General features: G+C 38.4%; 1 protein-coding gene across 6 annotated transcripts; it reads left to right on the forward strand.

The window, feature by feature from the left end:
* The first annotated feature begins 1,674 nt into the window (after positions 1 to 1,674).
* On the forward strand, positions 1,675 to 23,438 carry LOC112617169 (insulin-induced gene 2 protein). 6 transcript variants are annotated; one of them, XM_025373923.1, is made up of 6 exons: positions 1,675 to 1,798; positions 8,354 to 8,745; positions 15,191 to 15,315; positions 19,152 to 19,318; positions 19,505 to 19,604; positions 20,723 to 22,473. In XM_025373923.1, the coding sequence occupies exons 2-6, from the start codon at positions 8,502 to 8,504 to the stop codon at positions 20,762 to 20,764; spliced, it is 678 nt and encodes a 225-aa protein (XP_025229708.1). In that variant the 5' UTR covers positions 1,675 to 1,798; positions 8,354 to 8,501; the 3' UTR covers positions 20,765 to 22,473. The 6 variants fall into 6 exon arrangements, with proteins under 6 accessions (XP_025229708.1, XP_025229710.1, XP_025229713.1 ...); XM_025373925.1 differs by having other exon boundaries at positions 1,681 to 1,798; positions 8,354 to 8,361; positions 20,723 to 23,438; XM_025373924.1 differs by lacking the exon at positions 1,675 to 1,798 and adding an exon at positions 1,807 to 1,923 and having other exon boundaries at positions 20,723 to 23,438.
* The last annotated feature ends 1,687 nt before the right edge of the window (positions 23,439 to 25,125 follow it).

Below are 25,125 nucleotides of genomic sequence, written 5' to 3' on the forward strand. Positions count from 1 at the left end.
TTTTCTTGAACGCAATTTCTAAGTGTCCGAAAAAAGCTCGGTTGGAGTAGGCATGAACTGGACATACAGGACTTGTATTGCTTTAAGGAAATACATGATGTGAGAACATTTTCAAATTATTGTCTCTTTTCTGAGTGCTTTCTCTTTTCTTGTAAAAATCATCGTCCATTGTGCATAATTGGCCCAGATCTTTCTTACTGGTAGTCTGAAAACTTACAGGAGTGAAATTTGAGAGCTACAGAAAACATTAGAGAAAACACTAAGAGATATAGGAAATATTAGAGAAGCATCATGCAAATACTTGCCGAGAAACATTTTGTTGGAAATTCAGATTCTTTTTCAGTTTTCAGAAATAAATGTAGATAAAAAGGTCAGAAAAACGAAAATCTATCTTATCGTTTATCAGTTCAAAGTAAATAAAAGGAGTTTACCATCTGACAGTCCTTTGGAAAACTATTATGCAATTATTCTCGGCCCAGATTTCATCTAGAACATTCAAATCCATTGTAATCTTACCAAATCCATAACATGTTTTGGGTTAAGCCACCTCCAAATAGAATAGTTCAATAACTAATATACTCAAGAGAGATTTTTTTTCTCTCTCTTTTTAAAAAGAGTTGCTTAAAAAAACAAAATCGGGGGCAGCTCAAGCCTGTAATCCCAGCACTTTGGGAGGACGAGGTGGGCAAATCACGAGGTCAGGAGTTTGAGACCAGCCTGGCCAATATGGTGAAACCCCATCTCTACTAAAAATACAAAAAGTAGGCAGGCGTGGAGGCACGCACCTGTAGTCCCAGCTACTGGGGAGGCTAAGGCAGAAGAATCACTTGAACCCGGGAGGCAGAGGTTGCAGTGAGCCGAGATCATGCCAGGGCACTCCAGTCTGGGTGATGGATGGGGCGAGACTCCGTTTTAAATAAATAAATAAAAAAAAATTCAGAATAGGGAAGCAACTCCTTATGACGAGTACCTTTCGGCACTTATATGGGCTTGCTTTTGCACTGACGGCACCACTTTCATTCAAAAAAAAGAAGTTCGCTTGCACAATCTCCAAAGACCCGTTTGGCTTGGTTTCATGTTCTAAAAGTAAGGTTTTAGATTAAGTGAAAAACAATACTTCTGACACATAATTATAAGGTTTTTAAATTTTCTCTATGTTAGTGTAAACTTATAAAGTCCTTCCTATGAAAACTGTCCCCCAAATCACGTTACTTGGTCGTCCTCGAGGAACGATTTTGAATGAAAAGCACATAAAGTGCTGTAGCATGGAGACGAGAGACAAATAACTATGCTCTTCTCCCAAATTAAGTTATGACTTACTAGGGGAGGAAAAGGAGCAGTATAAAGCCCGGTCCTCTGCGGGAAGTACTCGGAGGCCTGCCCCGGAGCGCGCTCCTCTCGGCTACGAGATGAGGGGCACGCAGACGGCCGCGCCTCTCGGTGAGTGTGCGTGTATCAGTGCATGATTCCTTTACTCCGCCCACAGGGTCTGGGCATCCGTCATTACCCACGGCTGCCTGGTCAGCAAACAACAGCTGATCCGACAGCCGCCAGTCACCTCGACGGTCCACGCCCACCGCTAGCCTCCAGTCTCCCGCAGACCGGAAGCCCTTTTGCCCCGGCTCGCAGGTCCACCCTTTATTGACAGCAGGAACCGGAAGCTCTTTTGCCCCGATCGCCTGCGCGCGGCCTCGTTGGCCGCACAGGCGCAGTGGAGCTCGGGCGGAGTTGTGGGAGTGGAGGAGGAAGAGGCGGTGGGGGGTACGGGGGCTGGTCCCAGAAGATGGCGGAGGCGGGGGTGAGTAGGGGGTCTCCCGGCGAAGCGCGGGTGACGTGGTGCTGAGGAGAGCGGCCTGAGGAGGAGGGTGGCCCTCGGGAAGAAGAACTACTTGTGTTGTTGCAGCCTGGGAACCCTGGTGGCAGGTGCGGGGAGCCAGGACCACTGATGGGCCTGCAGGGCAAGAGGCTCCGCTTACCTGAGATGGGTCCGCGAGGTCCAGAAGGGGACTGCGGGATCGGGGTGGGGTCATAGGAGGCGTCCAGGCTCCTCGGGCAGTGGATGAGTGTCTGAGCGGGAAGAAGTCTGGAGGACGGCGGGAAGGGCGAGCCAGAGGTCTGATGAGGTGGAGGTCAGCGAGCTGTCAAGCATAGAGCTGCCAGGACTTGGGGGCTTGTAACTTGGGAGAGAAGACTCAGGTTTGGGCCGGGGTTGGATCCAAAGAAGACAGGTTATAATCCATTCAAAAGATAGGGCATTGGGTTGAGGAGTAGGACTCTGGCATTTTGGACTGGAATTGGTTACCTATGGAATAGGTGTTTCGGTAAAGCCAAAGAATTCTTGCCAGGGCCTGGAAGTGGATTTGATGATAGTTACTGGATTTTACGGTTGTTTAGTGGGGATTGGCAATATGGAGAAGGAAAGCAGTGTGGATTATGGGAGTGGGCGCGAGCAATGGTGCTAACACCGTGTCCAGTTAACGTTGGAAAAAGTTGTTAAAAGTATGATATTAGCTAGATACTCTAGGAAAATATACCATGAAGAACTTGCTGTTTTGTAGGATTGATGAAGAACTGCTTTAAAAACGAATGGTTAGGCTTGGCAGCTGGGCCGCTGAAACTGTTTGGTATCAGTATTGCGGTGAAGCTGAGGACTGCAGGGGAATGCGTGCTCCAGTCCTGGTGCAGAAAAAATAAAAGCAGCCAAACAGTAGCTAGATGGTGTTTTGTAACTTCTGGATTTGGCCCTGATAGTGAACCACTGAATGAAGGTAGATGAAGGGAATGCTACTAATGGGGGCCCCAAAGAAAACGGAAATTAGACGTGTACCCTTCCTGTTTTCTCTTGCTCAGTACTGTGTTTTATCATTGTGTTATGTCACAGTTATCGGTTCATGTCTGCTATCCAGTGACCAGGCTGTGAATCATGTACCTTTGGGAAAGAGGTTGATTCTGTTTAACTGACAACTGTTGCTTTTGCAGATGGTCACAGGGAAAGGAAAGGATAAAATGCAGTTCAGTAGTTTAAAGACAGTTTTCTTAGTTCAGAAACTTAAAACGATGGAGTAACTTTTTTAGGCACTGAGATGTGACATTTAAAAGCTGTAAGAGACTGTGAATGCAACTAGCTTACTGGTTTCTGTGTTTGGGTTTTAATGTTGAGAGGAAAGAGTTGCAGTGTTTCTAAGGCAAATATTTCTTTTCTTCCTAGAAATTTTTAACGTTTTTAGCCCATGATACATGTAGATGTGTTTTTATTTAGGGAGAATTAAACTGTTTCATTGATTTAACTATGTTTTTTTCTAATGTTAGTGCTTATCCTATTTCAAGAATGGTATTCTAATTAAGAGAGCATATGATGAAAAATATGTGAGGTAGTAATTCCACTTTATTGTTTAGTAGCTTATGTGACCTAAGCACCCGAAGAGACAGGGTTATCGGAGGGAGTAAAAATATTTCTTTTACTGCTAATCATTGGAAGAAGAATGGTCTTGTCATTTGGTTTTAGGGGGTGTTGCAGTTGTTGCAATGCAACAGGTTCTTAAGGTTACTGGAATATTTTGTATGTGTGTTTGTTTTCAAACGCTTGTTGCCTCTAAGTTGTTTCAGTGGCCAACATGAACTTTGATTTTTATTCACAAAGCTCATAATCACTTATAACTCTTTTTTTAACCTAAAAGTAATAATATCAATCCATTAGTAGGCAGCCATACACCTGGATTAATGTTTTTCCAGTATTGATGATTCATCACTGATCTATGCAAATTATTTGAACTGTTTTTCTTTCTGTTTAGTATTGTACTTTCCAGAAATTTTAGGCCAGGGCTCAAAGTAGAATTTTTCAAGTTTAGTGGAAAGTTTTTCTTTGTGAATTGTTGAAAACATTATTTTGGTATTTGGTAGTTTACCAACATGATTTTAAAAACAGTTTCTTGTGTGGCACTTAAATTGTTTTGTACCATGTTTGTGAATGGAAGCAATGTGGTGAAGCAGAAAGAACTCTAGACATGGGGTCAGAGTGGGTGGGCCTAGTCCTGGTGCTACCTGGTAACAGTTCTGTGATCTTAGAAAGTTACTTAACCTATTTTATTTCGTAATATGGGAACTAACAGCACCTGCCTATTTACCAGGATTGTTTTCGAGAATCTATGGAGATATTGTCCTTTAAACAGTACCTTTATACCAGAGACTTCTTCCCTGGTCAGCCAATTATTTGTCAAGTAATCTAAATTTTTCAAATATAGATTTTAAAAAAAATTTTGGAACCTCAAGTTTATCATTAATGTAAGACTAATATTTAAAGATATAGAACCACTTTGTTTTAAGAAAATGGTATCAGTACATAATCAGAAAAACTTCAAAATAAACGAAGGGAGCTTACTTTCCCTTGAAAATAACCCACTCCTCTAGTGTGCAACTGGTATCATAAACATCCTTTTAAAGGAATTTCATTGTTGCATGGTAGGGGGTGAAATGGTTTTGTGGAAGCCTCTATCCCTTTGATGAGTCTGGTCATTTTCGGGCATTCACTATGCATGTTTGTGGTAATAAGAACTGATGGTACTGTCTTAATCTTGTTACTCCAGTTGACCACTTTGCTTGTCATTGGCCTTGCTAGTAGAGTGAGAGAACTGTTAGATTACTGATTCTTTACTTTGGATCATGGACTTTTTTGAGTACTTGATAATAATTATGGAACTTTCGTCCCAGAAAAAAATGCATATATACACAACTTTTTTGCTTTGTTTTGCATGGGGGTCTCATACCCGTTGGAATAGATGATCTCCCAGTTCCCTGCTATTTCTTAAAGCTTTTACTTTTTGTCACCAGTAATTATATACTATTGTATTATGATGTAGTTACAAAATTAGCTTTTTGAATCTCATTCAAATAAACATCAAACAAATGTGTTATTTTTAAGGAGAACTTTTGGGGCAAAGTAGGAAACTGAACAAGCTCTGCCAGGAAAGGTTAAATAAACAGCTGTGGTAGAAAATGTAAATAAACAAAGTCTCCAGCTGTCTTGAAATAGAATGAAGTATCTAGCAATCAGTGGCTCTCATTGTGGTGACAATTTTGGTTATCACAAATCGGGGAGGGGGCATTTAGTGGGTGGGAGCCAGGGATGCTAAATGTTTTACAATGCTTAGAACAGTCTCATACAGCAAAGAATTGTCCTGCCTAAAATGCCAGTGCCCTTTGACAAATGCTGGTGAGTGTGAGATGGGGACTAGCATGACTGAAATAGCTTTTTTAAACTGAAGTTGTTTTCCTTTTTAAACATACTGTTACACATAAAATACCCCTTTCCATTAATTCCCTTTTGGAAAAATCACAAACAGAAACAAATGATATACTATCTCAATGTGGGTTACTCAGAAAGTATGCCCATCTTCTAGCTACTGTTAGCAGCACATGAGGGCAGTGTGCTATGTCTACTGGGATTTGAGGAAGTAAAGAGTCAACTTGTTCTCATACAGAGTGTTAGTTTGCTATTTTTTCTTTTTACTTTAAAACATATTTTTACACCTTGATCTAGTACTTTTAAAGAAAATTTCAAGGCGATTGTGCATTTATTCGCATCGTCTTCGTGCAATTGTATAGTCACTTACTTATTTTGGCTTACTACCTTAGAGTGTATTATAGTTGAGATGGTATTTCAACATCTAACCATCTTTTCAGTAACCAAACACCTTTATATAGAACCATGTGCCGAAAAAGAAGTCTGAGCAGTTGAGATGGAATGGAATTCAAGGTATAGAGGCAAGAGGATGAGCTTCGGAGTCAATTAGACCTGAAGTGAAATTTCAGTTTTGGTACTGCATGTCACATGACCATAAGCAAATTGCTGAATCTCTTTGACTTGGTAGCCTCATCTGTAAAATGAGGATGATAATTCCTACCTTTGTGATTGTTTTAAAGAGTAGAGTTACTATATGTCTGGCATGGACTAGGCCCTCCATAAATGGGTGCCCTATAAAGAATGATGATGATGATGATGAAGATGGAGAGTTCTGTAGCTACTGAACCTTGCCAGAAGCAACCAGGTGATGATGATGATGATGATGATGATGATGATGATGATGGATAGTTCTGTAGCTACTGAACCTTGACAAGAGCAACCAGGTGATGATGATGATGATGATGGATAGTTCTGTAGCTACTGAACCTTGCCAAAAGCAACCAGATGATGATGATGATGATGATGATGATAATGATGAAGGAGAGTTCTGTAGCTACTGAACCTTGCCAAAAGCAACCAGGTGATGATGATGATGGAGAGTTCTGTAGCTACTGAACCTTGCCAAAAGCAACCAGATGATGATGATGATGATGATAAAGGACAGTACTGAACCTTGCTAAAAGCAACCAGCATGCATGGCATGCTCATATGCCTGGATTCCACAGCAAGGAATGCTCTGCAGGACCAGGTCAGGAGGAGATGTTTCTGGGCATTTTCAGTTGGTATTTAGAATATGTTTTCCCATGAATTAGCTACACTGTGGGTTAGTTTTTTCAGTCCCTTAAGCCATAGAGTTCAATTACTTTATAGACTAAGTAGGTCAGTGAGGACTACTAGCCTGGGAACAGAATTTCCTCTTGAATGTTGAACACACAGCTTTGATGTGGCACAGCCCCAGGCCTGTTGTCTAAGTGTTTATCACATGGAACTGATAGGCTGTGGAGGTTACTAATACTTACAAATATTCTCATTTTCATACTCGTTTTTTTTTGTAATTCAGCCCCATTCTCTGCAGTTTACATGAGGGCTTTGTTCCAAAATTCTTTCAAAGGTTGTTTGAGACTGGAAAACTCAGAGGAAATGTATATATTTTAAGTGATGATTAGGAGCTAGGTTTGCTCTCATAAAGGCCTACTTTACCCTAAATGGTTTGATTCAGAAAGAGTTAACCCAGTTTAAGCAAATATGATTATGTGGAGCTCCCACTGTGGGCTAAGCAGGAACTTTTCTGGGTGCATAGGCACAGTGATATTAATATAATCATAAATAAGACCTTCATGAAATGTTTACAATCCATAAAGCAACTATACCTATAATTACAAAGTAGTCATTCTAAGTGCTACACTTTTTAAAATAAACTGCTTTTGGATTAAAGGAAATATTATTTCTGTACCGACTTATGAAAGTGCCGAAGATACATTGTTGGATGGAGTAAAAGTAAATTACCTGTGTAGTATTTTTTCCCATTTAAAAACTGTTAGCATTCATAGAAAACACATCGAATATGTGACAGTTTGGGAGACTGAACATTATGGTAAGAATGAAGGCTTTCGAGTCAGACTGCATACTTTTGAATCCCAGCTTGGTCTCTTACTGGAGGTGTGCACTAGGTCAAGTGACTTAACCTTTCTTTGCTTTTTTGCGTCACCTATAAAATGTACATAATAATTGCACTTAACCTCTGAAGGTTATTGTGAGGATTAAATTAATTACCACATGTCAGGTGCTTAAAACAGCACATAGAATGCCCCAAAAGGAAAGATCACTTTGGTCAGAGGAATGAACAAATACCTAGACTGATTGTAGTAGCAAAGTTTTAGGTTTTAGAAGTCAGGAACCAAGTGGATAAAACTCATTAGAATCTAGCCATTAGATTGTTCTTCATTTTCTTCACTTCCTTTCTTTTGTTTGTCCTCCAGCTTTCTTATAGTCCCTTCTGTGATTGCAACAAGGGCAGACTGTTGAGGCAGGGGTGGGATACCGTTGTGCCCCTGGGGAGAGTGAATCAGGTCTGGTTTCTGTGGTTGGTGTATATGTAGGTGTGTGCATGGTGGCCTGGTTTTGTAGAATGTTTTTGTGCGGATAACCAAATATATAAGCAATAAACATTAAAACAGGTTATTTTGTCCTTCTATGGAGGTTGTCCTCGTGCCTTATTTTATTGCAAAAAATACAGTGTCTTCAGTCAGAATACGCTTACCTGTAAAATATAAAATACACTATTGTACTGATAGGCTTAGAGATTTAGGGAGAAGAGAACAGAGAGCAGGGTTTTACCCTCCCGATTCTAGTGGAAGTGTCAGATTACCTGTTCTGCTTTTCTCAGAGATAGAGCAAGCTGTTTCTACTATGATTCTAACCTTTAGGTCTCTTAGGTCACTTTTTCTGTCCTAGTAAATGTAACGATAGTACTTTATTTTTTATTACATGTTGCATATAAAAATACTTTTGAAACTTTTTCTTATTCAATAAATGTTAATAATTTGAATAAATTAGTATACAAGCTTGTCATTTTCTCATTTGTCCATTTAAATGAACTAGTATTGAAATCAGTAAAATTACAATAATCATGTATTAGATGCACATTAATTTCTTTTTTCTTATCTCTTTCAGGATTTCTGGTAGGTCCTACTTTAGGACAAGATGTGGTGGTACTGTTGAAGCATCAGTCTTTGATTCACAGACACTTGAGCTTTTCAGCTGGGAAGCCTTTCCTTTTTTTTTTTTTTTTTTTTTAACAGCTTACTGAACCTATGAAACCATGGCGGAAGGAGAGACAGAGTCACCTGGGCCCAAAAAATGTGGCCCATATATCTCATCTGTCACTAGCCAGAGTGTGAACTTGATGATTCGAGGAGTAGTGCTATTTTTTATTGGAGTATTTCTTGCATTGGTGTTAAACTTACTTCAGATTCAGAGAAATGTGACGCTCTTTCCACCTGATGTGATTGCAAGCATCTTTTCGTCTGCATGGTGGGTACCCCCATGCTGTGGCACGGCTTCAGGTATGTGTAGGATGTTTCTGTAATGCTTAGAAAGGAAATAGGGTAAATGAGTATGGATGTTGTCTGAGCAATAAACCTTTTTTAAAAAGAAAATATATTTATTGAGATACAATTTAGATATAATACACTGGACCTGTTTGAATTGAACAACTTGATGTGTTTAGGTAAATGCGTACAGTCACGTGGCCACTGCCAATCCAGCTGTGGAACATTTCCATCACCCTCCAGAGTCTCTCGTGTCCTCTTGTGGTCCATTCCCCAACCCAGCCTCAGGCTACCACTGATCTGCTTTCTGTTGCCATAAATTATTTCTCTGGGTTCTAGAACGCACTATAAATGAACTCATAAAGTATGTACTCCTTTCTGTCTCATTTCTATCTGTCCTGTAAACTTTTAACATTTACTTCTAAAAAACAATCCTGTTTCCCTTAGGGATGAAGCATTTAACCCTTTAATTTTGTTCTTTCTTCAACCCATTTCATCTAAGTGTTATTTTAAGTTATTTTGAGGACGAGCACCACCATCTGGTTTTAAGGGTTTGATGCGTGTGTTGTGGTCTTGTTTTTGAAGTAATAAAAACTTGAAAACTTGAATAATTCAAGTTTAAAGCTTCATGTTGTATTTTTTTAGATTTTTGTAAATGCCTTTTTCCTTGGTATCTTATTTTTGTAAGTACCTTAAGAATAAGAAATATTTAAAGAGATCTATAAGGTAGACTCTTTGCATAAAATTATTATCCTATTAGTTACTTTAGATTTTTTTTTTTTGGTGGTGGGCAATGTGTAATGCATAGAGTAGAGCATTTCACAATACTTTATTGAAGCCATACATCCACAGTGGATAGCTCTTTGGTGTTTTCTAATGACCAAGACCAATAGATTAATACTGTTTTTAATAATAATAGAAGGAAGCCATAATCATGTGGTAGAAGATGATTCTGATTGAAGGAGAAAATTGCTTTTTTAAATACCCATTTAGTGTCTCATACTTAACATATATGAGTGAATATCTTGCAACATAATATGTGTCCTTCTTGGCTTCCATCCAAAAGCTGGAGGTTGAAGGGTGAGTTTGAAGGGTGAGGTTGCACTTTAGAGAAGTGTTAGAATGGCCTTGTGAAACTTACTGGACAATTATAGAATCCGGTTGCACGGTTAGAGGGGCACTGTTGTAGTGAGGCTTTAGTGCTTATATACTGATGTCTCACTATTATGGGGTTCACATTAAAAGTGAAGTCATGAAGGCAGTGATTCTTAATTTCCCCAGGGTTGTCATTCTCCAAGTGAAAAAGCAAAATAGTCCAAATAAAAAACAAATTAAATTGTATCACTCTCTGCTGTATGTACGGGTCCTCACACATTTTTCTTTCATTTAAATTCAGAAGAGAAAACGTTTTCTCAACAACTTTTCTAGTTCTTTGTTTCTTTTCTTCTATGCTGTAGTCTGGCTGCCAGTAGAAGCTTTGTGGGACATGGAAGAACATACATGTATTTTCAGGAGAGAACAAAGGGAAGGTCAGAGAAGGGAAACTGTTGCTTAGTGAATGTCTGCTAATGTGCTAGGTACATCCTGTAATCCCAGGGTTCTGTAGAGCAACTTTGGGAGAGAGATGTTTGGTTTTGTGCCTGTTTGGGGGGGATGAGGACACTCACTGAGATGAAGAAAGAAAACCAGTGAGCCCAGCGTCCCAGAGCCAGTGAGTGGTGTGACTGGGCCCACATGTCACATGTTAGGGAAGGGAAAAGGAAGCTACTCAAACTTTCCCCTACTCAGGATGCCTCTTTTCAAGCCTCCAGACTGAGTGCCAGACCTAGATGGAATTCCCTGGCATCTGTTGTGCATTTGGGCTGGGGCAGGAGAACTTAACTGAGGTTTCATTGTACCTCCACTATGACGAGTAACAGGGCTGCATAGTGTCCTTCTGGTCCTTCTGCCCTGTAATGTCAGCACTTTTGCCATAAAGTTACATTTTAGAAAGGAAAATTTCTAATGCTAATACCACAGTTCAGCTGCTACTTTCCTTCCTATTTCCAGCCACTAGGTTTGTCACACTTACGAACTTAACCTCATACCTTTTCATTTGGGGAATTTGCGTTTACATTTCTTGCTTAAGTATCTCTTCTGAAAGCAGTTTGTACCATGAGGTACTTGGGCAAAAGAAAGAGAGGCATTAGGAAATCTAGATTCCAGCGAATTCTGCTACCAATTTTGTTCGTTAAGTCATGGTGTTTCGTAGATGAGAGTGAAAGATACCAGATTTGTGCAAGTTACCAGAGATGGAAAATGGATTCTTGCAAAACCTCTGCTCTGCTATCCCCTGCATCATTATTTTAGGGAAAGTATCATGGGAAAAGAAGTAAATGATTTAAGAAACATAGTGTGTTTGAGTTTGTGTGTATATGTAATATGCATATGTTTTTGTGTATGTGTGTTGGTGTGGATTTTCAAGACCTCTCTAGGGTCTTACCATCTTAAGTCAGAAAAACTGATAATCCTTTGATTTTCCTGTTCAACTAACATTCAGAGATCGAGCAGCTACCTTTTGGAGGGGCTCCAGAATCACCATCTTCTTTGTGTAGAAAGTACTCCTGGTTATTTGCCACCTTTCTCTATAGCACAATCCTGGAAAATTTGCTAGTGGTGCTTCTGGAGGGACAACTAATAGAGAACTTTGGTAAACTAATTTTGATGACTTTTTTTCTTAATTCCATATTTTTAGTTTGATAATGCTGATGTTACAAGTTAACTTCCTTATGTATGCCATGTACCAGAATTGGAATTAGAAATATTTTCAGCGTTATTGAGGGCCACAAAGAAATCTTTCTAAAGAATAAATAGAAAAAGACAACTCATGTGGATAAAATAAGTAGAGAAGTTGCCTCAAAAATCACAAGTAGCCTGGTTGTGTCCAAACGTACGAAAATAATATCTAATGTAAAAAGAAAAGAAAAATCTTTCCTGTTTAGTTTTACAGTCCATTGCCCCATTCCTGTAGAACCTTGTAAGATTTCTTGCTTTGTCTCCTTTTCTACATCCAGTTTCCAAGTTTTACATCTTTACTCTGTCTCTTTCTTCGTCCATCCATCCCTCAATGGCTGTGCTTGGAGTCTTGAGTCTTTTCTCTTCCTGCCTCTAGTTTTGCACCCACCCGTTTCTCAGCCCCCTTGTGTGGTACCCTCACTACTAAGAAGATGGCCTCTGTCTGGGTACAACAGTGATGACATTGTTTTCCTGATTGCCCATTGTCTACAGGGTAAAGGCTTTATAATATGGCCCTTGCCTGCTTTTATCTTCTTCAGAGTCTTTCTGGACTCTGCAGCTCCCTTTGTGTCTGAAGCTTACAGCTTCCTTGTAATACCAGCAGTTTCCAGTTGTCCATGATTGTCCTCAGTCACCTCCCTTTAATGAGAGCACTGTTTCTGCGCCATTTACTGCTGAATGCTCCTGCCTAAAGTGTCATCTCTTTCTGTGAAGCTTTTCTGACAGCCCAGCACCTTGCCTTCCTGCAGCACAGGCAAAGAGAAGCCTGGGACCCCTCTGTCCTGTCAGCTGTACTTAATGCAGGATTGTATTTAATTGTTTTGTTTCTATGGTCACTTTGCAACTGGAATCATATCTTACTCTTTTGCCTTTTTTTTTTTTAGACAGAGTCTCACTCTGTCACCTGGACTGGAGTGCAGTGGCACCATCTTGGCTCACTGCCACCTCCACCTCCTGGCTTCAAGCAATTCTCCTGCCTCAGCCTTCCAAGTAGCTGGGATTACAGGCGCCCGCCACTACGCCCAGCTATTTTTTTTTTTTTTTTTTTTGTATTTTTAGTGGAAACAGGGTTTCACCATGTTGGCCAGGCTGGACTCAAACTCCTGACCTTGTGATTCGCCTGCCTCGGCCTCCCAAAGTGCTGGGATTACAGGTGTGAGCCACCACACCTGGCCTTGCCTTTTTAAATCTCCAGCAAATACCAAGAACCAGACATATTGTCAGGGCTTAAGTATTTGTTGAAGGAAAATATTATCTTGTAGTTTTCCATCGAAGTATACCTCATGGAGTGTTTTCGTTTATTCAGTTCCTGTTTTCTTACAAAATGTCTGGCTTTGACTCTGTTCCTTTTAGCGCCTCCCTGCATTAAGCACGCTCCCATAAAAAAGTGATGACTTACTACTGAGGTTTTACAAACTTCTTTAGTGTTTGGCTTTGGTAGACTGTAACTAGTTACTGGGAAATAACTTAAAGATATCACAAGTAATGTGATTTTTGCATCAGAGAACCATTTGATTTATAAGCAGGACTGTGTTTGCATATGATTTTGCACAGCCATGATTTTAACAGTCTTTCTTGTTGTTGTTTTTTTTTTTTTTTTTTGAAAAAAACAGTACAGGAAGAGGAAAAGAGGCCCAGACATATTCTGTCGAGCTCTCAAACAGTGGAACCTCACAGTATTGCATGTATTGCTATCAGACTCTGCCATGCCTTTATTTAAGGGAAAGAAAGAAGACATTTAATGGGAAGTGACAAGCTTCTTTGAATTCTCCCTCTTCAGTGAGCAGCTGAGAACCATGCATACTCAATGGATTTGATTTTTATTGGCAAATCCCAGGGTTGGCAGTGTGGCAGTTTAAATTTCTTTTTGTGTTTTTGCTTTCTCTCCTCAATTGTCTCTCACTTGCAAGTCTGACATCACATGCATAAAAATATAGTCAATTTTACTTATTTATATCTTGGCACACACATGTCAGTATTCTCTATGTAATAATTCTTTACCTGTGGCATCAGTTGCTCAGGAAAATTGACTTGGAATGTCTGCTCTTAGTTGACTTTACTCAGCAACAGGCAAAGGGAGGATATATATCGTGGGGGGACCGGGGTGACAAATGAGCTGTTAGTTTTATGAACCCTTGAGAAAAAAAGGTGATATTTGTTTAGTTACATTTGAACTGTTAGGGATGCTTGTTGCCGTTTTATCTGTATAGAAATTTAAAAATCCTGTCAGTTAAATCTCGGAATTTTGGAGCAGTCTTTTAAATAGGAATATAGTGTGAAACTTCTAGACTTACAAATCGTTATTGGAGCTCTGCATTGCCGAGATAGTTCTTAATCTCTTAATGTTCTATGAGCCATCTATACTCAGCAAATGCCTAACTTAAAAGAGTTGTGGACTAGAAAATGCATACAGTATTGCAGCATCTCATCTTGAGATAGAAGGCTGGTCACACAGCCTTTTTCAAATGCTGCACCATTGATCTGCTAGCCTGTGATTTTTGATACTAATTGGTTTCTGTTTTTCTTCGAAGAGTGAATGCATTGCCTGTGAGATATAGCTGGCTAATATTGTGTAAGGGGAGGGCCTCTTGTCCCTCAGGCACTTAGATTTTGGCATCGTAATTTCATGATTCCTCTTGAGTGGTACTGGATATTTTAAACATGCTTTTCAACTGATGTGACAGTAGTGTCTTTATTGCCAGAATGGCACAACATAATCATCCTGTTTTTAGGAAGATTAGAATGTTTTCATTAAATATTCTTTTTAATAACTAATTTAGCATTTAAAATTCTTTCCCACTAAATGAATAAAATGTTGAGGTTTGAGAAATATTTAAGAAAGGGAGAGAATATTTTGGGACCCAATCATTGACATTTTATATACAGTTATATATAATTAATGACACAGCATTCAAGGTGTTCTTTCCAGAACTAAGGGAAGTACTAAGATGATTTCTTCTTCTAACAGTGCATTTAAAATTTAACTGAAAATTTTAAATACCTGTACACCTTGTTTCCTCCATTGTTTCTATGTGCAGAATGAGTCTACCTGTAGATTTCTGTTGTGAGTTTTCCTGCTTTGACAATATGACCTACAGCCTCATTAAAGGGCTAGAGTGGAAAGGAGTGTCAGTAAAAGGCGCTAGATGCGGAAGACTAAGATGGGAAGCTGGTAGGGGTGAGACTGATCTACGTAAGAGGCCAGCCAGAACCATCAGAACATTGTGTGTATGATGAGCTTGTTGTATACTTTTATGCTTCTAGATTTTCTTTAGATTTGTGGCATGTAATACCTATTTTATGGTTTGGAGTTTAGAGAGAACATTTCTTAACTGCTAACTGGTTTGATACTTTTCAGGTCTCATAGGTATCAGTAGCAGAAAAGTAGCATGAATCATCTAGTCCAGTCTGCTAAATTATGAATCATATATTTGAAGAGTGTTTTGTTTATTATAATTTAGAATGTTGTTGTAATCATTTGCAATACTTTCTTCATTGGTGTTATCCTCATTTCATTTCTTTTGGAAGGTAAGTTAAAAAATATCAGTGATTGATATGAAATAACTTGTTTGTTTGTTTTTTAAGAATCTTTAAAATGCTTGTGGTGGTTGTAGTGATTCTTTTAGCTTAAGTGTTGCCAGTACAACATTGGAGATAACTTAATTTTTTTCTTTTTTCCCCACAGCTGTGATTGGGTTATTATATCCCTGCATTGACAGACATCTAGGAGAACCACATAAATTTAAAAGAGAGTGGTCCAGTGTAATGCGGTGTGTAGCAGTCTTTGTTGGTATAAATCATGCCAGTGCTGTATCCTTTACTCTGTAATGAAATGCATGATAACAAAGCTTCCAATAAACCAAAGGTTAAACAGCTCCTTACAACTTCACTGTTGTCAAATTGTGATATGCCCACTTAGTCAGAAGAAGAATGTGAACCATATTGTTGAAACATCAGTGTAGCAACTGTGCAATTACAAAGTGGGGTATAGCCTTTCATTTCAATTCGTATTTTTCAATATCACTTAGAAACTTTGCAAATTTAAAATATTTACCTGTTTTCTTAAATTTGGTTACTTAATTACTTCTGTGTAGTTAATCCAAAAATGGAACAGGTACATTTTCAGAAGAGTTTTTTCCTCTCTTTAATAATTGCTAATAAGGACATGTGGTAGCTTCAGGTGCTATTTTGTTTGTCTTTTGTTTTTCTTTTTTCTTTTTCTTTTTTTTTTTTTTTTTGAGACGGAGTCTCCCTCTGTTGCCCAGGCTGGAGTGCAGTAGCGCGATCTTGGCTCACTGCAAGCCCCGCCTCCTGGGTTCACACCATTCTCAGGCCTCAGCCTCCCGAGTAGCTGGGACTACAGGTGCCAGCCACCATGCCCGGCTAATTTTTTGTATTTTTAGTAGAGACGGGGTTTCACCATGTTAGGCAGGATGGTCTTGATCTCCTGACCTCATGATCCGCCTGCCTCGGCCTCCGAAAGTGCTGGGATTACAGGCCTGAGCCACCGCACTGCACCTGACCAAGAAGCTTTTTTTTTTTTTTAAAGGTAGACGCATTGGTTTTAATCAATACTGACAAACCATGTAAATGGCATAAGTAGAAATACCAACTTAGACCTTGGTCAAAAATAAATTTCTTTCCCAGTACATATTTTTAAAGTTTTATTGTTTGAAGATTCAGACATTTTATTTAGTGGTTAATGAGTGTTTTTACAGTGTCCCAGGCAGCTCCTATTTCTCTTGCCCTTTCTACCTTCTGTGCCCAGAAAAAAATGTTTGCCCTCATAAGGTTTTTCTCCTGTCATCCTCCTTATTTCCTCTCTTCTACTTCCTCCTCATTCGCTCTGACTTTCCTTGGTAGAAGAGGAACTAGGAAATGCTGTTCCTGTCTTTTCTAGGAGATGTGGTTTAGACAGTGAACGTGGCAGGAACCTTGGGTACTTGGAAAAGCAGTAAGTGTGACCCAGGCTGCCAAAAGTTTGCTCTTACAACTCTGCACTGGACTCAGGGCTGGCAGAGTTAGCTAGCTGGAGAGAGAGGGTGGGTCGTGTGTCAAGTAGATCCCTGTGTCTTTCACAGAAAGTACTGAGGTGTTGTGGATAAGCTTGGGGGCAAAAAACATGGAAAAGAGAAGGGTTGTAGATTCTGAAAACATCTCTGCCTTCCTCTGCACAGTTGTGCTGGCTGTTGCAGTTCTGTGAATTTGGAAGTCCCTCAGTGGCTTTTATTATTTTTAATTTCCTTTTGTATTGAGGACATTTCCACGTGTTTATTTTGGTGAACTTTTTGAGATTTAAGATTTTATAAAAAATCTAGTGGTCAGGAGGGCTTAAAAAGATAAGATCATATACCATTATATCTAGAAGAGAACTTAGAAATCACCTAGTTCCACTTTTTTTTTTTTGTGTGTGTGTGTAAAGATAATAAGACAAATGGAAGCTAGAGAGGTTAGGTAATTTACTAAGTCATTTATTCTGCGACATTGCATTAGAGCTGAGAACAGACCCGAGAGAGCCTGACTCAAGTCTAGGAACATCTCATTTGCCTACACAGAAGCCTCAAAACTGTCAGTTCCTCTCTATCTGGTGGATTAGATGCTTCTCTCTCAGACATTTCCACTTCGATTTTTGTTTTTCTGTAGAGAAATTTAAATAGCCTTTCTGAATTTTTAAAAACTTATTAAGTTTAAAATCTTTACATTTCTTTCTCAATGAAATACTTAATAGCCTTTCTGAAATTTTAAAAACTTATTAAGTTTAAAATCTTTACATTTCTTTCTCAATGAAGTACTTAAATATAGCAATCTTAGATATCCTGTTGTCCTTTAAGTAAAGTCCAAAATGTTTACCAGATTTATAGCATACACTTCTAATATTAGGTTACTTAGACTTTACAAACTCATATGGCACTATTTTTTTATTTTTTGAGATGGAGGCTTGCTCTGTCGCCCAGGCTGGAATGCAGTGACACAATCTTGGCTCACTGCAAGCTCTGCCTCCTGGGTTTACGCCATTCTCCTGCCTCATCCTCCCGAGTAACTGGCAGCCTCCCGAGTAGCTGGGACTACAGGCGCCCGCCACCACACCCGGCGAATTTTTTTTATTTTTAGTAGAGTCAGGGTTTCACCGTGTTAGCAGGATGGTCTTGATCTCCTGACCTCGTGATCCGCCTGCCTCGGCCTCCCAAAGTGCTGGGATTACAGGCGTGAGCCACCGCGCCCAGCCCATATGGCACTATTTTAAGACTGATATATCTGTTTACTCTGGAAGCCTCCTTACTTCGCTGTGACTTTTAATTGAGTTTAGTTAACAAACATGAAACTCATTTAATACCAAATTCCACTCCTTACATGAGTGTTTATTTCATAGGGAAATCAGAGCTCTAAACCTTTTCTTTGAACTTTAAGTATAATGATAGCAAAAGAATAAGAAAAGCTTTTCCAGAAAGCATATCCATATGAACTGTAGATTTCCTTTTAAATCAAGCCTTAACAAGAAACGACCTTGAAGGGGTTGCCCACAATAGTCCTGAGATGCTGAGAAATAAGCAAACTGGGTGTTTAGGATAGTTGCTTGGTAGGGGTAGGGAAATGGTGAAAAACAGAGTGTTAAAGGTAGTGGGAAATGGCTTCGTATGCATTTTTTTTTTTTTTTTTTTTGGACTTCTCTGTACTTGTAGCGTGGTCAGTTTGGTGATATGTGTTCCTCCAAAACGTCCCCTGCCTTCCCCAGTAGCTGGTTATAGAGCCAAGAGGTGGCCTTTGGGACATAGATAATGCCCTTTTAATGGCACTTGAAATTAATTCCTTTAGTGTAATCCTCTAGCAAAGAGATGAGAAAACTGAATCTGTAAAGCTTCATTTTACCCAGAGATTTTGGTGTAGAAAAGGGCCATACTTTTGTGAATAGATGCTTAAGTAGGTGATGAAAATAAAATATCATTTGAACAAACTGTCCTATACCAGAAAGTCTCAGGCACCAAAATAGCTTGGCAGGTTGTAAGATAATGTTCACTTCAAGGCTTTATCCTCAACAAATTAAAACTAGAACAGTTGACATAATAGAAAGGGATACTGTGTCCTTGGTACTCTTGTTTCTGAACTGCATTATTATAAAATGTGTCTGTCAGTAAATCATAGAGAGAATGTGGTACCCTGTTAAATAGCTGTCAACTCTTCTATTTTCAAGTTCCTATATGATTCTCAAGTAATTCTAAACCTGCTGGAGAAGTAATATTGGTTTCCTTTTTTGCAAAAGTGTGTTCTTTTAGTGATACTTGTGTTCTGAGGCTTCTAGTTATTTTTAGCAAAGAAAGCATTTCTTAAATAATGGCTTATAATTGGGAATGTATGTAGACTGTTTATTTTTTATTTTTTGGAGGGGTTACAGGTTGGTAGGATCTATTGATTAATGTCTTTTATGTATCTGGTATTGGGTAAATACTGGAGATAGTTTTAATCTCACCTAGCTTCATACATTGTACTAAGAGACTGAGGTACTTGAGTAGAAGCAATTAATTCCCTTCTCAACAGATGCTAGAAGCAATTAATTCCCTTCTCAACAGATGCATCTCTTATTTAGAAAAATGAACAGGTGATATTATTTGGTTACAAGTTTTAAGATGACTTCTTAACACTGATCTCAGAAAGTGGATTTTGATAACAACATACAGTTGTCTCTCACACTGGCTGCACTATCCATTGGACTGTGGTGGACTTTTGATAGATCTAGAAGTGGTTTTGGCCTTGGAGTAGGAATCGCCTTCTTGGCAACCCTGGTCACTCAATTACTAGTATATAATGGTGTTTATCAGTAAGTATTAATCCTTAAAATTTTGGTGCTTGTTTGCTAGATAAATAAATGTTAACTGCTTTCAGAATTGAGATTATGAAATGAGGTTAGCCAGTTTAATCTACAGAGTGGTTTATTTTCATTGTAATTATCTTAAGTGTCATTGCAGTTCCTCTGTGGGTATTAAAGACATGTCTGTTATTCTAGATATACATCTCCAGATTTCCTCTATGTTCGTTCTTGGTTACCATGTATATTTTTTGCTGGAGGCATAACAATGGGAAACATTGGTCGACAACTGGCAATGGTAAGCTGATGCTTATTAATCACTTTTCTGAATGAGATGTATGACAAGTTTTATCTAAAAGGTAGTCCTATAAGGGAAAGCAATTTGTGAAGACAACATTCTTTGATTGATTTTTTGCACTTCCATTGAAATAAATCATTTGGAAGAATTTAATCACAGGTGTTTTAAAAGTTGAGAAGCCACTGGAGAAAAAAGCTCAAAATGTGTTATGGATAGGGCAATATGATTTATTGACCATATGGGGGATATTAGTGGTTTTTAAAAAACTAATATACAGGTTTCCACTATATCAAAAAGGGACAGTTTTGAAAGTTAAAAAGGTCACTATTAATAAGTATGTTGCTACAATAAGTATAAATTAGGACCATCTCTAACAAATCAAGACGTTTGATCATTTTAGTCATGAAGGAAAAGGACATTGTTGATGATTCCAGTCATAGATGGCAAGGGTTAGGGAGTGACATTCAGAGGCCACAGCAGTTTTATGAATAAATGCTGTCACTTTTACCTTTTTAGCCAGGTTAGGAGAATTGAGTGATTTACTTTGCTGTATTTTTGGTAAAATAGCCAACCAATTATCTTACCCTATTGGTTTCCTTTATTTTGAATTGTGGGTGTACATTTTTATAGCTGTACTTTAAAAATATTGTTTTGACTAGAAGCTTTTGTTAATGTAATAGATTTTTTCTTTTATATCATATAATGATTTGAAAATACAGTGATCTGAGTTCACCACAACAGCCCTGTCCTTAAGTTCGTGAACTGTTCTTTGCTAACTTGCCTTATTGAGTACTCAAAGAAACCTACTTTGCTTCCTTTCATATTAAAAGATTGATCTAAATTCTAAATCATATACTGCCACTATTTGCTTGTAATGCAAAAATCTCATCTTTCTTCTGCTTTTGGCTGTGGCTTTTTCACTTCCAGAAGGTGAATTATTTTTTTCCCTGTCCCATTTGTCATTTAATCATAGTAATTATGTAACTCTCAGATTATTTGAGGAATAAATGGGCACATAGTAATAAAGTGTTCATTTTTAGAGCTTTTCAGTTTATTTGGAAGCTGTTATTCAAAAGAAATCTTCATCTGTTAACCTTTTAACCTTTTAATTTTTGCAGTATGAATGTAAAGTTATCGCAGAAAAATCTCATCAGGAATGAAGAAGGCAAAAAATATCTTTTGTACAAAAAAACAAGATGAAAAGGATGTGAAGTGGTAGATATACCAACAAAACTTCAGACTGTAAAATTGCCAGGATGCAGTTTTTCCCTTGATTGGCATGTGTGTATATATGGATAAAATACACATATACACACACATATTACTGCAATCTGTGATTGCTTCATCTGTAAATCAGTTGCAAACCTTTACGTATTTGACTTAAATAACTGTAAGATATAGATGTACTACATTAAAAAGTGTTGATTAATAGATGAAATTTTTAAATTAATTTTTTAAACATGCCACACATTGTTTCACAATGTTAATGTGCCAAAATATTGTTCCTGTCATGCAGAGTATAAGAATGCTTTGAACAATTTGTAAACTTAGTGAAATAAAATAAGAAAGCCAAAAACAAACAAAAAGCATATGGGGAGCTGGTATTTTCTGTTTAGCTTACTGTTGTGCCTTTTTATGTTTCTAATCACAGCAGTATGAGTTATGAGTGCCCTAATTTGTGGTTAGTTTCTAATTTAATGCTGTTTCATAGAGTTTGGAATGTTTTGATACAGGGTGAGAATGGACTTCTGGTTTGAAACCTGCATTACTGGAGACAGCCCAAAGAGTAATTTTCTGTTTTGACAGATCTTACTGGAAGTACATATGCTAAGCAAAAGAGGTTATCAGCATTAAATTGTTTTGGTTCTAAATTTGGAACACTATATATAATTAAAAGTAAGGACTACTAGAGGATTTAATTAGAATAAATACATGTTTTGGAAATACAGTGACCTCTTGCAGTGCCACAAAAGTGCAGAGTGGTATTAGCTGTCATCTGCAATACAGAATCTCATTGCGTTTGCACATGGAGCATATAGGAAACTCCAAACAGATCAAAATGAGGTTTCTAATTCTGTTGGGTTCTGTCATCTATTGGGTTCTATGAAGCAAACCACTGTAGCTTTAGCTGGGTTCAGTCATATGACTCGTTGTTAGTGGAATGCCTAGTTTTTCATCTTATATGCAGTCTGGGGAGTAGATGGGTACATAATTTCTTATGTATTCGTGTGTCCATTAGTGAATAGTTCAAGTCTGTTTAAGAATGTTTTGAGATGGCATTCTCTGCATGTTAAAGATCTTAATGGCAACCAGCACCTCTTAAGTATGGTTTAAACATATTCTTAGCTAAATTTTTTCCATTAGTTTTTGAAATTGATGGCAGTTGTCTGATCCACAAGGGCAAGATCTTCTGAGTACTCTGGAGTGTGTGTATGTGTGCATGCATGTGTGTGTTGGAGTGAGTGAGTGAGAGAATGTGTCTGTGCATGTGCCCATGCTTTCCTAGAATGTCAAGTAGATATTTTTACATTTTGAGTTTTAAAACAATTGCTATCAGACTGAGATCTTGTATGCCAAACTTTAATCTGCTTTTATGTTTTCAGGCTGAAGGTGTGAAAATCCTAAGAGGATTTCATATTGAATATGTGTACACAATCTTAACTATTGTGGTGGAAAACATACTACTATAATTTATTATTATATCTTCCAGATAATGTTATTCATTTAGAACAAATAAGGTATATTTTTTAGAATCAACTTTGTAAGCACTATAAAATCTTTAAGAAGTTATAAGATCTATGATGTGTTTACCTTAAAAATTGCTGTTGAAAGCAACATGTATTAAATACGTAATTATCATCTGGGTTAAGAGTCTGTTTCTTCTTTGTGGTAAGTCTTAGAATATGGTACTGTGGATTAATCTAATGAAATTAACATGTGTGGTTGAAGTTACCAAGAAATTATGAAAGGAAACTAAATACAGTTGACCCTGGAACAACAGGAGTTAGGGGCACCACTCCCCAAGATAGTTGAAAATCCCATGTATAACTTTTGACTCCTCCGAAACTTAACTACTAATAGCCTACTCTTGATCGGAAGCCTTCCCAATAAGAAACAGTTGATTAACAACATATTGTGTATGGTATATATATTATATACTCTATTCTTACAATAATGTAAGCTAAGGAAAAGAAAATGTATTTACTCTTCATTAAGTGGAAGTGGACCATCATAAAGGTCTTCACTCATGCTGTCTTCACTTTGAGTAGTAGGCTGAGGAGGCGGCGGAGGAGGGGTTGGTCTTGCTTTTGCAGGGGTGGAAGAAAATTTGCATTATTAGTGGACCCACATAGTTGAAGACTACGTTTTTCAAGGGTCAACTCTATATAGTATTGGTGAGATTGAATGATTATCATTGGTGTTCTTAAATTATTTTCAGGTCATCTAGAAAATAAGATAATTATAGCAAAAAAACAAAATTGTTTTGATATTTTGATAAATATATAAATGTATAAAACCTATTTTTTTCATTGAAAGAAAGTGGGAAACATTTTTTAAACATTGCTAGATTGGTAGTGCTTTCTTTGATTATTTCAAGTTATAGAAATTTGCACAGTTGAAAATGGGATAAATTCTACAAAAGTGCAAGAAAACAATTCAAATTAGCCAGAGCCCTGCTAAAACTTTTAATGTAAAATTTATTTATTTGCACTGAGCTGTTTTACCTTCTTTAAGACCATTGGGACCTCTCAATGATGCATATGTTTCATACATCTTGTATTTTCCAGGCAGAAGCCAGACTTGGTTAATATCAATAAATACTTCTGTATTCCTGTTGGCTCACTTACCTTTATAATGAGGTATATTCTGTAATTCTTCCAGTGATGGTCTGAATAGTAGAGTCTTAGCTTTGTGTGTCTGAAAAGGTCTTTTTCATTCTTGAAGAATAATTTGGCAGGCTGTAGAATTATAGGTTCATAGTTTTTTTCCCTCCCTCAGCACTTTGAAGATTTTTAACTCATTGTCTTCTGTCACCTAATGTTACAGATAAGTCTGCCATTACCGTAATTTTCTTTCCTTTGTAGATAATCTGTCTTTTCACTCTAGGATATTTGCATGACTTTCTCTCTATCCTCTAATATTTTTCAGCTTCATTATGATTTGGCTAGTTGTAGATTTGTTTTTGTTTTTTGTTTTTTGTTTTTTTTTTTGCTTGGTATTTGGTATATACTTTCAATCTGTGAGCTCATGTTTTCAATTCTGGAAAATTCTTAAATGTGCCTGCATATTGGAATCACATGGGGACCTATAGAAAATGCTGGTGTCTGGGTTCCACCCCCAGAGACTCTGATATAATTAGTCTGGGGTATGCCCTGAGCATTAGGATTTTTAAAAGTTCCCCAGGTGATTCTGATGTGCCACCCAGGTTGCCACTTACTGGTGTAGTTATGCATAAAATAAGGGGGAGAGTCCAGGTGAGAGAGATGAGATGGGTAGTGACATTGGAAATGAAGAATGAGGGGCACATTTTGGAATAAAATCACCTGAACTTAGTGACTTGGGTGTGAAGGTTAAGGATAAGGAAGAGTCAATGGTAAGTTCATTTATTTATTTATTTATTTTTTTTTTTGAGACGGAGTCTCGCTCTGTCGCCCAGGCTGGAGTGCAGTGGCCGGATCTCGGCTCACTGCAAGCTCTGCCTCCCGGGTTTATGCCATTCTCCTGCCTCAGCCTCCCGAGTAGCTGGGACTACAGGCGCCCGCCACCTCGCCCGGCTAGTTTTTTGTATTTTTAGTAGAGACGGGGTTTCACCATGTTAGCCAGGATGGTCTCGATCTCCTGACCTTGTGATCCGCCCGTCTCGGCCTCCCAAAGTGCTGGGATTACAGGCTTGAGCCACCGCGCCCGGCCAAGTTCATTTTTTTATCTTGAGAAACTAGGTGGATGATGTTTCCATAAACTAAAAGAGAATGTAGAGAAGCAGACGAATGGGTACAGTTAACAAGTTTGGTTTGATATGTTGGGGTTGAGTTATGTAGGGCACATCTGATAAAGGTGCCATAAGCACTCAGATATTTGAGTCTGGGCTGTTGGATGTAAATGTGGAGTCATCAGCATGTGAGAGTAATAAATGATGCCTTAGGAGTGGATGAAATCACATAGGGAGCATGTTATGGTGAAAAGAGAAGAGCGATCAGGAGTAGGAGGAAAGCTCACACCTGTCATCGCAGCACTTTGGGAGGCTGAGGCAGGCGGATCACGAGGTCAAGAGATCGAGAGCATGGCCAGCATGGTGAAACTTTGTCTCTACTAAAAATACAAAAAATTGCTGGGTGTGGTGGTGGGCATCTGTAGTCCCAACTACTCGGGAGGCTGAGGCAGGAGAATCACTTGAACCTGGGAGGCGGAGGTTTCAGTGAGCCGAGATTGTGCCACTGTACTCCAACCTGGAGACAGAGTGAGACTTAGTCTCAAAAAAAAAAAAAAAAAAAAGTAGGAAGAAAACCAGAAAAGTGATGGG

Source organism: Theropithecus gelada, unplaced genomic scaffold (genome assembly GCF_003255815.1).
Source record: "Theropithecus gelada isolate Dixy unplaced genomic scaffold, Tgel_1.0 HiC_scaffold_15884, whole genome shotgun sequence".
In the NCBI taxonomy this organism is placed as follows: Eukaryota; Metazoa; Chordata; class Mammalia; order Primates; family Cercopithecidae; genus Theropithecus; species Theropithecus gelada.

Excerpts from the sequence above, each read along its gene's own strand:
- LOC112617169 (XM_025373923.1), top strand. The coding sequence starts at position 8,502 with ATGGCGGAAGGAGAGACAGAGTCACCTGGGCCCAAAAAATGTGGCCCA. Across the intron at positions 8,746-15,190 it reads ATGCTGTGGCACGGCTTCAG|CTGTGATTGGGTTATTATAT; the intron begins GTATGTGTAGGA and ends TTTTCCCCACAG. Across the intron at positions 19,319-19,504 it reads GTATATAATGGTGTTTATCA|ATATACATCTCCAGATTTCC; the intron begins GTAAGTATTAAT and ends CTGTTATTCTAG.